This window comes from Neopsephotus bourkii, unplaced genomic scaffold (genome assembly GCF_033783945.1).
Source record: "Neopsephotus bourkii isolate Nb327-2 ecotype Australia unplaced genomic scaffold, CSIRO-AGI_Nbou_v1 NB_1376, whole genome shotgun sequence".
Taxonomy (NCBI): Eukaryota; Metazoa; Chordata; class Aves; order Psittaciformes; family Psittacidae; genus Neopsephotus; species Neopsephotus bourkii.
Window position 1 is genome coordinate 508,072 of NW_026901855.1, and position 13,318 is coordinate 521,389.

Here is a 13,318-nt window from a genome sequence, read left to right on the forward strand (position 1 = left end):
AAGACAGTATTTTTAAGACCTTCTCTGAATACGAGCAGTACCGAAAACAAAAAGTTTACGGAACAGAAGCACCGAAAGAAACTCCGAAAGAACCATGTCCTAGAGTCACTGTATTAGGTCAGTGACACACTGAGATTAACTCAGCCACTTCAGCAACACCTTTGATACGAAGCAAAAAGTCTGCTCCCTCCAAGATCCCAGGTGTATAAGTTTGTCGCCTTCTAGCACGTTATTACTTGCCCAAATATACTTGATAGAGAAGGACTCTGGTGAAACCCATCAGAACAGATGGAAGTGAAGATCTCACACGTTGCTTAGTTTTCTAAGCATTGCAACTATCCTTTTTTTTTTTATTTTTAAAAAGGAAAGGAAAATAGAAAGAAAAGAAACCACAGAACACCAACAAACACAACCAAAACAAGCCCAGCCAAAAAAAAACTACCCCAACCTCTTGTGTACATGCGCTTTATTCTTTCCCTTGATACTTTAAGGAGCCCCTGTATCGATGGAGCGCTACTCAGAATGATACAGGGAGTTCTCATTGAATGAATGAAATAAGTCCCATACGTTCGCTAAAATCAGCTGTATAAATTCATTGCCATAGAAACACAACCTACAAACTAATTTAAAATTACTCGGAAAGTCCCGCTGTGTTTAACGAATATAAATATATTTCAGAATACAGTAAACATCTTATTCACCTTTAGTTGTTAGCGTGAGAAATGGAGCCAGCCAGTAAAACTAGACCTAAGTATCCCTAGTCGCTTGGTGAATATTTTTAGAAGGCACATTTTAAACTTTTTTCCCCGTTTCCATACTCCAGCCCAGGACAGCGGATTCACACCGTCTTTGGCAGGTAGCGCAAGTGCACTCGGCCATTTGGAAATGCTTTTTGCTTCTTTACGTCTGTGTCATTGTAAAAGAAAAAAAAAAAAAAAAGAAAGAAAAGAAAATACCGATTTCCCTCTCCTCCCTCCCCCCAACAAAAACCTTTACATGGAAGATTAGATGTCATAGTTAACCTTTTCATCTCTAGGTTTCTCAAGATTTTTTCTGCAGAAGTTGTTTAAAGCGTCAAACGAATTTCAGTTTCTTTTAGCATCAATACATCTTATTCACGGTTTTATGTATATAGCTGACCAGAAGCCTTCGAGAGAAAGACATAGGATAAAGAAAACTTTGACCTTACCTGCTCCCTATGTGCTCGCAGCCAGAAAAAAAAAAAAAAAAAGGGGGGGGGGGGCGTTGTTGGAAGTCATTTTGTATTATTCACCACTTTGCCAGAGACGGTAACCTCTCTACCTCATAGGTACAGCCGTACTGGGTCAGGTCTCTGTACGCACTGGATACACATAAACAGTATTACCATTGACTTAGGGTTTGGAGGGTTTTCCGTCCCTGAAGGGGCTCATGAGAGAACAGCGGGTCAGACAGGGGGAAAAAAAAAAAAAAAAAGAAAAAAGGCGAATATTTCTCAGCTTTGCTCCCGACACGGCCATGAAAGGACTGAAATTCTTCAGAAGTCACTCGGTCTTTACATCTAGGTCCCCTTTGTAAAAGCAGCCGCCACAAGTTGGACCGGGTCTGCTTCCCAGCGAGGCCCCTCTACCTGCGCTCCGCCACGAAACTCCAAAAATACTTTTTTTTTTTTTTTTCCTCTGTTTTTCTCCCCCCTCCCTGTGGCAGCTTCTCCTGGTGCTCATCTCAGAGCTGCCTCCGATTACACTGTTTGGGATCTGCGCTTTGAGCACTATCTTAGGGCCCTACACTGCTTTTTGAACCGAGATGCAGGCATACGTGTAGATCAGCTCCCCATCTCTGTTCCCCCCCGCCACTTCCGCAGGAGCGGTCCCAGCTCCCCTCTGCTCCATCAGCCGCAGGTACAGGCCCCGGCTCCGCAGCCTCCCCCGAGCCTTTCCTTCCAGTATCCCTGATGCCACCAGGCTACCGTGACAAAATGAAAAACTAACCCAAACCCACCCTACAACCCGTTTTGATATGAAACAGCAAATATGAAGAAGACTTTTGCCATTGTTGCTGTTGTAGCGGTTGTAGTAGTGGCGACAGGGGTTTGTTGGGGTTTGGTGTTTTTTGGTTGTGGTGTTTTGTTTTTTTTTTTGCACAGCCTACTGTGCCACTACACGCACACTTCATGGCACTCAAGCATGAACTCCTATTTACAGCAGGGAATAAATGCCCTCCGCGGTTCTCCTGCGTTTGGAGGCAGTGCCAGGGAGTGGGGCAGCAGGAGGGCATAGCCATTCTGCACCAGATCCCTTCTTCTTTCCAAAGACGGGGTGCTCACCGTCCCACGTCGATAAAGCAGTTGTTACAGGGAGAAACGTGCATTTCTTCCATCATTTCAGATTTGAATCATGCTGCCCCTCCCCTTCGCCATTCCATTATCCAAGTTCTGCATTGATTACCAGGAGACTGAAAATCATCTTATTGGAAGAAGCAGGAGTTTAAACGGAGGCATATACTCTAATTTAGACAAGCTGTACAGTGACTAAATTCTCGTGAGTGTTCTCAAGGGACACCGGAGATTAAAATACATTTACAACCCATCCACCCCCGAAATATCTTAATCCCAACCAAGGCATAACTGGTTTATACAAAGAATTTTATGATAAAAGGGAACAACACAATGTCATAAAAAACCCTATAAAATTGTTAAAGAGCAGTTGTTTGCATTTCTCCTGATTGATATGTAAATACAGTTTGAACTGTGTTTGCTCGGTCTCTAGTGCTTAATAAAGAGATGAATTCACCTTTCTGTGGAACAAGTAAACAGACTTTAAACTAAGCCGACATCAGACAAAGTGGAAACGAGTTTATTTAATCGAAACTAAATCTAGTTTAAGAAAGATAAGTCAGTGTACATAATAATCCATTACAGTAATTACACCCACCACCAAATATGTGTTTATGAGGTTGTCAAGACACAATAAAATTCATTTATTTCCCTCGAAGCCTATAATGAAAAGTCCCAGGCTGGCTCTCTATATCGAACATGCTAACTTCAATATTGTGGGGAAGGAGGGAGATACTTTTTCTCAGCACTATTAATGCCTTTCAGTGCTCCTCACTTTTGAAAGTTTCTGTATTTGAAAGGATACGAACGTTAATTACATCTGAAGGGGAAATGTCGACTTAACCGCAGCACTTTCCCCTCGGTCTTGTACATTAACTACGGGAGAAACTAGCCTTCACTTAAAAAATCCGTAGACTTAAGCCTGCCCTCGCTCCCTCGGTGAGAGCTGCAGTGCTGAACCGCGGAGATGCCCAACACTTCCTTCATTTAGCAGAAATAACAGCACTAAGCTCTAGATGCCTCCCGCCATGCTTAACATGGTGCTATAGATCTGAAAAGAGTATTTTGCGTAGAGAAAGGAAGAAAAATAAATCAAGGAATATCCTTTAGGTTAGTTGGGAATGTCGCTGTATAAAGCATGACACAGTATAAAGAATGAAAGGTCTCGAAATTCCTGTTGACACACGTGATGTTCTCCAGTTAGAAATAAAAGGGGGGTGGGGAGGCAGAAAGAATCCGATAATCTCCTTTTTTCTTTTCTTTTTTTTTTTTTTTTTCCCCCATTTCCCTTTTTCTCCGTCCAGACTAGCACTTGGTGTCCGAGTACCACAGCTGTCTTGGGTAAATGAAAGACTGCAGCTTTCGAAAGCTGCTACTGAAACTGGAGGTTGGGATGTTTCAATCCCGGACAAGCTACTTGCTTTCTCTTCAAATATACGAGCATTTCATAATACCTCTGTAATTCAAGGGTCTTTCAATGACCGCGATATGCTTCCATGGTTTAACTGACGGGGTCTGAGCCGGGGAGGAAGGGGGAAACAAAACCAAACCAAAACCAAAACCAACCAAACCAAAACAAACAAACAAACCAACCAACCAACCAACAAAAAAAAAAACAACACCCCCCCAACAAAACAATAAATATATGTTTATTTAAAAAGATTAAAAAAAAAGAGGAACAACAGGTGCAAAGGAGAACACGCTACGAGGGCCCTTTTAGGATGGGGGACTTCTTATTCTGTTACACTCACGAAAGGTATATTTGGGACCCGAAAGACAGCGAACTAAGCGTATTTCGGGCTTGTCCGATACGAACTACTTAACTTGATACGCTTTATATATTTATAGCAAAGTTAAAATCTAACTGCCTTGCATTGCTCACAATATTCACCTTCCTACCAACCGCCCCTCGGTGTCTCAGCTGGTAGCGTACCTCTTTCACACACACACAAACACGCACACGTGTACACACACGCACTTTCTCCTCATCTCCTCCTTTACAACCTTCCCAAATGGCTACACACACAAAAAAAAACCCAAACCCCAGGCAAAGCCGATGTCCATTGCCCTGGGTTGCAGCCTGCAGTTGACCTCTCGCCGGGGCAGTGAGGGGGAGATGTGCGGGAGGAGCTGCGTGGTCGTGTCTTATGTGTCTGCGTGCCTATGTGTCTGTGTGTGCGTGCTTGCAGGGCTGGGTATGTGTAGAAAATAAAATACAGTCTGATAAAGAAAGTTAATTCAAACTACATGTCGTACGCAATAAACTATCTTTTTATTTTGATTATAAATAAGGTGACTGTACTTCTCTTAAAATACAAGTATATAGGAAAACCTGGTAGAAATTATTTTTTTTTTTCTTCTTTTTAACACGGTATTAAAACTGGACACTCTTTAAATCGGCCGCATGTTCTATACTGTCAGCAGGTTCTTCGTTAGTTTGTTTCTAGTGGCGTTAGACTTTTACCTTCTTTTTCCTCCGTGCCTTTGGCATTTGAATTTCTACTCTCGGAATACTTCGCTTTCTCTAGCAAGGAGTCTCTGAGGTGGCCTTCACCCCTCACCCTCCCAATAATCGGGCTAATGATTTTGGACTCGATCCTTTCCCTCTCGAGTTTGCGAATCCCACGCATTTGCTGGTCAGTTCTGGAGGCTGAGGGCTGAGCCTGTATCCTGTTAAGTCCCTGTCGCAGCTCCCCTTTGGGACCACGGGCCAGGCCCCGGGGAGGGGTGGGGGCCTCTCGGGGTTTGGCAGCATACCCGGGGGGGGTCCATCAATCAAAAAATAAAAAAGGAAGGGGGAAAGAAAAAAAAACACATGCGGAAGAGGATCAGGAGGAGGAACCAAAGGGAAATAAAAAAAGAATATTCGTAATGTGTATAATTTATTAGAAGCTTCTTAGGAACTATATTTAAGCCAAATATCTACATAAGTTACAACAGGAAAAGGCGGCGTGCGCAAATAACAAACTGCCAGAGGATTTACGACGGGGCGATCAGTGTCCATAAAAAAGGTGGGGGTTGGTTTGGTTGATTGTATTTTTTTTCTTTTTCTTTATACAACAAAATATACAGGCTACTAAAAACTATGGGTTTAGTCCAACTTTTGACAGCATTATACAGCTACAGGTTCACATCAAACGTAAGGAGGAAAATAAAAGCCAAGCCTTTGATGACTCCACGTCTCCATCCGCTGGCCCTGGCGGCGGGGCTGCCAGAGGAGACCGGGACGGGAGGGGGGCGGGGGGGGGGGGGGGGGGGGGGAGAAAGCTGCTTCTTGTGTCTGGGTGACGCGAATGCGTTTTTTTTCTGGGGGGAAAACCACCCCATCCCCCCAAATCTCTATATTTACATGCAAGTCCTAAACGCTGGCAAAGTGTACATCTGAAATTCAAGCCTTCGGACCATGCCTAACTATGGTCCCCTTTCTGCAGACTGCTCCGTAGTTATTAGTCAGATTTTTTTTAACACCCCATACAACAATATTGGGGAAAATAAAATAAAAGCACCCAAAACCGTCAAGAGTAACAATAAAACCGAACAAAACCACAAGTCTCTCTCTCTCACACTCTTAGAGGTCCTCAGAGAACCACTCAGGAAAGTGAAGGGAGGTGGGGGAGCGTTGAAAAGGGAAGAAAAAAAAAAACCAACAAAAACAAACAACAGAAAAAAGAGACACCCAGTAGTTTGGACAGGACAGAGATCTGTGTGACTGGGAAAATCTGCCTTTTTTTCCCCCCTTTTTTTTTTTTTCCCCCTTTTCTTTTTCTTTTGCTCTCTTTAATCCTTTCACCAGGTCCTACCGTATAGCAAGGTGGAGCAAGACATGGCAGTGCCATAGTCAGAAGTAGAAGAGTTTAGGTGAGACAAACTGGAGACTTGGCTCTGCAGAGAGGACGGGCTGGCCGAATGCTGTCCCATGTCTGGAGACTGCCCCGCACTGTTTGTCTGGTGGCTCTGATGCTGTCCGAGGCTGTTGCCATTGGTAGCCACCGTGATCGTTGTAGCAGCCTGCTGCTGATGGCTCTGGATAGCTGCTGTGGGTGTGTTGGAGCCTGCTTGGCAGGGCTTGCCATCCTTTACAAGCACTGGCACCGCCACCCTTCTGGGAGACTGCTGCTGCTGGCAGGAGCCGTTCTCCTGTTGCATCTGCTGCTGCGCAGCCTTGTCTTTGGCCTGGCGTTTCATCTTGTAGCGGTGGTTCTGGAACCAGATTTTGACCTGAGTAGGGGTGAGATGTATCATGCTGGCTAAATGTTCCCTCTCCGGGGCGGAGAGGTATTTCTGCTGCTTGAAACGTCTCTCCAGCTCGTAAACCTGGGCCTGGGAAAAAAGGACCCTCCGTTTCCTCCGTGGCGTGCTCTGGAGCGGGGCCATGCTCTTGCTCACGTCTCCCAGAGAGCCGAGGCTGCCCATGCCGCCCATGTTCATGCCCGAGGACGGCGCCATGAAGCGGGAGACTGCAAGGGAGAAGGCGGCACGGTTTAGGCGGCTCGGCTCAGCCCGGCCCGGCACGAGAGGGGCCCCGCGCTCCGGCGGCACCCACCGCCGCTCGCCCCCGAGGGGGGCCGCAGTCCCCAGGCAGCCCAGCCCCAGCCGGGGCCTCGGGACGCCCAAGCTCCCAAACAACCACCCGCGTCCCCGGGGCGAACGGCGGGCAACGGGACCCCTCTTCGCCCGACCTAACCCTGGTGAATAAAGGGGACCGCTCGCCCTTCGCCCTGCCCGGGGGATGACACCCGAGCAAGTACAGAGGTGACAGCGGGACGGAAGAGCCCGAGGACAGGGGCTCCGCTGACGCCGCCGGGGCGAACTCGCCCGCTCCCCCCCGCGCCACTCGGGACGCGGCTCCCGCGGCTCCGGCTTCCCCACTCTCCCGCCCGGTGCCGGACGGCGCGCAGGAGGACGGGCACCGCCGACTCCCTCCCGGGCCCCCGGTCTGGGCCGCTGCTGCCCCGCTGGACGGCGAGCCCCGCGCTCCCTCTCCGCGACACTCCGGGGTATCCTATCGCCTTCCCCGTGCAAAAGCAGCCCCGGACTGCTGACATGAAACCAGCCGGGGTGAAGGGACCAGGCACAATCCTCTGGCAGAAGGAGGAACTGAGGGGGCGGCTGTGGGTGGGTGGGTGGGGGGGGACGGACAGGTTTTGGACAGACTTTTGCCCTGGTGCGGAGTCCCCGGCTCCCATCTCCCGCGGTGCTGCGGGGCAGGTGCGCGGCCACCCCCCGCCGCCCACCCAGCCGCGGGCTGACTTACTTGAGGAGAAGCGGGGGTCCGGGTTGGTGCCGTACCATCCTGTCGCCGAAGCGCTGTTCCGCATGGTGTCCTGGTAAGGCGGGAGCTCGCTCATGTTGCCCAGGTTCCCATTGCAGTAGCCCCCCATCGTGGCATGGGAGAGCTGGGGGACCCCTGCCGCTGTCATATGGTAGGCGGCAGTCACTGTTCCGTTGTGGCCCATGGGGTGCTGCTGCATGGCCGGCTGAGAAACCTGAGACTGTCTGTAGGCTGACAAGGGAGCCCCCAAGTTACTGCCCTCCATGCCCACTTTCTTGTAGCTTTCCTCCAAAGGACTCAAGATGTCAGACACTGAGAAAGGAGTCGTATGCTTTGGGCTCATCGACATGATTCGGCGGCTGGGAAAAAAAAAAAAAAAAAAAAAAAAAGGAAGGGGAGGCAAATCTTTTTTTTTTTTTTTTTTTTTTGCCAAATATTCTGGTGTTGCCTTAACGCCGATCTTGTTGGATGTACACGTAACCGAGTGGACGAAGTCCGCCTTAATTGGATTGAGTGGAGGCTCAGGGCTGCCTTTCGTTTGTTTTAGCCAGACGCCAGGTTTTAGGCTGCCACCAGAGGCGGGGCATAGGCACTAAAGCAACAAGACAATAGAAGCCTACATCTTGCCCAAGATAATTAGCTTACATGCTGATGACAAGGTAAACACCTTTAAGTTTTCCTTGTCAGGATTTTTTTTTTTTTTTAATGTCTTGGAAAAGAGAGAGAGAGAGAGAAAGGGAAAAGGAGACAGACCCCGTGAGCACGACTCGCTTTATTTTTCTCTGGGGTGGCAATATCGTGGATGGGAAATGGAAGGCAAGGCAAAATGACCCCCGTTTGGCGGGGTGAAAGGATTTAAAATAAGCTCCCGGGTGGCAAGGCTGACAGCCCAGCCTTTGTGAACGCTAGGGAGACGGGGCTGAATGCCGGTGAGCTGCAGGACCGAGTCTCCTTCTCCCCCGCGAAGCCAGTGTGGCGGCAGCCCCGCCGCCGGGCAAGCAGCACCCCGAGTGCAGCCGTCTCGCCCGGGCCGCAGTCCCAGCGCTCAGCACTCTCCGCCCCGGCTTGTCCGGTCTCCCGGCCGGCTGGTGGCTAAACAGCTCATGGGATTCAGCATCTCGCGAACCTTTCCTGTATCTGCTAAGACCCCCAGGGCGAGACCCCCAAGGAGAGGATCGCTTGTCTCCCTAAAGCCATCTGTTCTGTTCACCTAGGGATTTTTTAATTTCTTTTAAACTCATGGAGAGGAGGAAGATGCAAGTTTCCAAAAGCAAGCAGTAAATTAGCAGCCTGGGACGTGAGACTGTTGAAAAATAGGTTAGGGCAAATTCTGCTCGTTATTCTCAAAGGCAAATACTGCCACAGTCTCTAGTGGTCCCTCTGAACCTGAAGCTGCTTTCTAAGGTTATTTATACAGCATGGGAGCTGGATGGAGAAGACCTCTCAGGTCATCTGCTTCGCGACCTTGCCAATGAATTCCCTGCAGTTTCGAATAAACTGCAATTTCTGGCACTTTCGGATCTGCTCCCGGATCCAGTGTAGAAACAAAAGCAAGCCCCTTCACAGACGTCGTTGTTTTCCCCCTCCCAACCCCACCCCTCGTAAAGGCAGCGGCTGCTAATGTCACTCGGGTCTTTGAAGAAAACTCCCAAGTTGTCTAATGTCTCCAAAGCTTCTATTTCGGGGTGTTCCCGAGAAGGGGAGAGAAACCTCCCCTGAGTGTTTCACACCCCTGCTTACGGCCCTGGCAAACCCAATTTAATACAGCAATTACCTGAATTATTAAGAAAATTACACGGAAGGTACAGTTAACCCAGTGACTTCGAAGTGTCAAGTAACTGTTTAGTAATGGCACTTGTAAATATGTTTGTGCTCGGCTGGTTCGTGCTTAAAAATGCAAAAGTGCACTTGCTACCCGGGAATAACTAAATATCTTTGTCTAAAGTGGCAGCATAAATAGCCGGTCGCTTTGTGACTGTGCTTGATATCAGTACATAAGGATCATTTTGCTTCAATTGGGAGGCTCTCATTCACTAGGCAAGAAACCGTTTAGGAGAAAGTAGGTTCCCGTATGAGAGTTAACATCCTTCAAGTGTAAGCCTCTGCCTTGATTGCACTTTAGAGCTCTGCAAGAGGTGAGATTTTCCACAAAAATATAATCGGGGGAACCTTCCTTCAATCAGGCCTCCAGCTTTCCTACATCATCTCAGCCGCCTCTTTCGGTACCAGCTCTCTCAAGGCTGAACACCCCGAAGTGGGCTCGTTGTGAGTCTGCTAGGTCACCAAAGTCGGGGAAGGGCGACTTTGGGTTAGAAATGCTGTCGCTTTTACCTCTTTACTGTTTTATTTCCAGATCTTTAGATCTTGCCTTTCCACATCCTGGAACATTTCTCACCCTCACCCCCGCCCCGCGTCTCATTTTTCCTCATTTCTGCGGGTGTTTTTCAAAACGGTCTTTGGGTTTGTTCCTACAGAGAGACACTCGACCTTGCTTTGGTGGTTTGGTGTTATTTTTTCCCGTTCCTTTTCCCCAGGATTGCTCAGGCACATCAGTTCCGTATCTGTTTTATTACCGTTAAAAAGGAGGGTGTGAATGGAGGGGGGGGGAAAATACAAGATCCACCAGAATTACGCTGCTGTCGGCTCAGAGGCGAACGACAGCGGCTGACCGCGCAATCTGTGGGGCAGCGACTCCGTTTCTCCCCCGAGAGTGCGAGGTGGGGAGACCCCAGAGGCTGTTCCGGCGGCGAAGAACAGGGGGGGCGGGGGGGGGGGGGCTGGGAGGGTCCCCGCCGCCCGCCCGCGCCTTCCCGGGGGCGCTGCCGGAACGACACCGTTCACCGCCCGCCGTAGTTGGGGGAGCATAGTTATCTTATCCTGGCGCTGGAATGAGCGTAGGTTAAACCGCCTCCGAAGCACTGCTCAGTTAGATGAACCTGGGGAGTCTAGCTCTGGCTGCTTGAGGTCTCGTAAAGAGAAGTTAATACGAGAACCCTTCATGTCCCCTTCGTGGGGAAGAGGGCTGGAATTCTCTGTGTAGCTCTGACCTCTTCTTTAGGAACATACCGACAAGCGAGGTCCTGACGGCACTTTTTAGCCCCGCTAGACCGAGCTAGCGACAAGGAAGCAGGTCAACTTCTGCTCCCCCTTTCCCGCCCCAAACCAGCTATACCGGGGTGAGTCAAACCGTTAACAACTGGCCAGAAAGCTGCTTCGCTGCTGCCCTTGTCCCGTTCCCTTACCCTTCTCTTTGAAACCCTCCACCTAAGTTTGTCCTGCCAAGGCTATCTCCCTGCAGCCCCAGGAGGGTCTTGCCTAGGCTGCCTCTGCTGATGTGTTCGTTTACCTGGTGCTGCTGCTTAGTAAAATGCTCGAGTTAAAAAGAAATGCTAAGGAGGGGAGCAAGGCAGATGAGATGCGTTTTGCCTGGTGGAAGCATTTTCATGAGAAAGGCACGGTCTTCACCCTGTGTTTGCAGAAATGCGGTTACACGGACGTCCCTTCAATAGCTTCTGACCCCACACAATCCGTTTGATAACACTCGAGAGGTGGAAGAATGGGAGACTTTGTCAATCAAATGGTGCCAATCCCAATGGAAACGGTGCCACCAAGACCGCAGCGCGTTTCCTCATCAACTGGATTGCGGGGGCTGGGAGCTCAAGGATCAGCTTTTGAAAGTGCGCACAGGGCTCTCCAAAGACAACAATGTCTTTTCTTTTTTTTTTTATGCGAGCTGCTGTGCTTCCCTAGGGGGAATCGAATGTGCTCGACAAGACAGAGCTGCCGAAGGGCTCGGAGGGGAGAGTCCCACGCAACCGGCGGGCGAATACTTTCTCAACCAGAGAGACACTTTCTAGGCGTAACTTTTTGATACAAAGGCATGAGGTGTTCCATGCTCTCCGTGGGCCGATTCACGGGTGAGCTGCTGGCACCCCTGCCCTACCCTGCCCAGCCCTGCTGCCCAGCTCCCGGGGCCGACAGGGCGGCCCTGCCGCAGCCTTGCAGCCTGCCCTGCTGTGAGAGAGGGGGTCGGCGGGCCCTTCAGTGGGGCCAGCAGCTCCTAGAGAAGTCTGAGTTAAAGGGACAAGATCAGAGCTGGGACAGAACTCTTTTCTCCTGGTCATCAGCACAACTCTAATATTCATATAGAGGTTTAAATTGCCCTCCCAAAGATCCGCACCTGGAAAAGGGGTACCACCGCGCAGCTTGCTGCAACTCTTCCCTCTCTGCCCACCCCTTAGCCAGCTCATAGAAACTTCATCACTGATTTCTTCTGCATGTCGGCGTCATACACTTCCCGTCACCTTAGCCCCCCTCCCTAAATGGAAGATGTTCCCAGCATACCGCGCCCTGAGCCCACGCCAGGAGGGAGGGAAGGAAGGAGGGAGAGGAGGTTTCCCCAGTGAGAGAGAAGGGTGGCCGGATGCCGCCGCCACTGCCGGCCGCGGGCAGGGTGCTGGGAGCTGCTCCCTGCCTGGACAGCACATGCTGGGATGTGTAGGGCAGGAGTCCTGCCCAGACACGCTCCCTGAAAGCGCTCTCTTGAAACTCTTGCTGTGTCTCACGACGACAATTCTATGGGAAACCCCCTTATCCCCGCACTAGTTATCTCTTTCGAGTGGGAGAAACCCCTCAGTACATCGGTCGAAATCTCTGCCCCTTGTGTGCGAATCAAAGAAAACAAGCGAAGCCATCAAAAGCTAAAGCTCAAGTCCTCACCCCTCCGCAGCGCACGCACAGTTGCTCCTCCAGCTGCTCAGGGCGTGGAGCATCTCGCATCTGGGGTTCCTCGGGGGCCCTTCCCCACCCGTGACTGGCGGCCCCACTCGCGAGGTCCCGTGCGAGGGCAGCGCTGCCTCCTCGCAGCTCGTTTCCCTCCTTCCCCAATTCCTGGCGGAAGACTGAGTCCTCCTGCCCTAATCCTCAGACACCCCCCCCCCCCCCCCCCCGCTTTTCCTTCGCCGGCCAGTTCCTGGCCAAGAGGACCAGGGTGGGGCCACGTGCGGGGTGCCAGAGAAGGGCTACCACCGCCGCCGTGTCAGGCGGGGGGGCCCGGGCACGCCTCGGCCCGGAGGCCGCACCGCGCCCTCTGAGGCTGCCCCGCCTGAGGACCGGGGAAACGCTGGGTGCAGGCTCGGGTGCCCCAGGACCCAGGGGTGGGATAGCAGTAGTGCTCCCGCCTATGTGCCTGAAGTGTCCTCTGACCCCCATCCCCATCCTGGTATTGTTAATATCAGCAATTGATATAATGTCCTCTACATCTGGCTTCCTTAGTGTTAGCGGACTGCCACATCCACAACACTATTACTTCAAAGACAAGACTCAGCTTGCCCCGAAGCGTCTTTGATACACCCGAACCTGGGGTGATTTCTGCTGGAAGATGGTTGTTGAGACAATTTGACAACAGTTGTTTTATAAAGATAGTGAAAACTTCTACGTAGATATAAATACATACATAAATACTTTTTATCAGTAGATACCTACAAACACAGTCCTGCTGGGATCCATCTACTTACCTGATTTTAGCTCTAGCTGTCAGTATATTGCATTAGACAGTTCAGGAGTTATGTGCTTTTGTATGTACACCCAGAGTCTCCCTGCACACATGCACACACGTGCGTAAGGTGCGTACCTCCGGCAGCGGGTATGCGTGAGTATATATTTACCCATACGTTCACAGCCCTCAACCCTGTCGTCTCTAAGTATTTCAAAAAGCAGCTTAGCTTTTAAGA

At 50.2% G+C, this 13,318-nt stretch overlaps 1 protein-coding gene across 2 annotated transcripts; it reads right to left on the reverse strand.

The window, feature by feature from the left end:
* Positions 1-4,567: 4,567 nt before the first annotated feature.
* Positions 4,568-12,535, reverse strand: NKX2-1 (NK2 homeobox 1). Of its 2 annotated transcripts, none has more exons than XM_061367308.1 (3): positions 12,306-12,535; positions 7,569-7,945; positions 4,568-6,771 (listed from the first exon to the last, which is right to left on the reverse strand). In XM_061367308.1, exons 1-3 carry the CDS (start codon positions 12,356-12,358, stop codon positions 6,101-6,103), a joined length of 1,101 nt encoding a protein of 366 aa, XP_061223292.1. In that variant the 5' UTR covers positions 12,359-12,535; the 3' UTR covers positions 4,568-6,100. The 2 variants fall into 2 exon arrangements, with proteins under 2 accessions (XP_061223292.1, XP_061223293.1); XM_061367309.1 differs by lacking the exon at positions 12,306-12,535 and adding an exon at positions 11,767-12,123.
* Positions 12,536-13,318: the final 783 nt, after the last annotated feature.

Bases quoted from the DNA above. Each gene is read 5' to 3' on its own strand.
- NKX2-1 (XM_061367308.1), bottom strand. From the start codon at position 12,358: ATGCTCCACGCCCTGAGCAGCTGGAGGAGCAACTGTGCGTGCGCTGCG. The intron at 7,946-12,305 runs GTGAGGACTTGA...TTTTTTTCCCAG, and splicing joins TGTGCGTGCGCTGCGGAGGG to CCGCCGAATCATGTCGATGA. The intron at 6,772-7,568 runs GTAAGTCAGCCC...TCTCCCTTGCAG, and splicing joins GGACCCCCGCTTCTCCTCAA to TCTCCCGCTTCATGGCGCCG.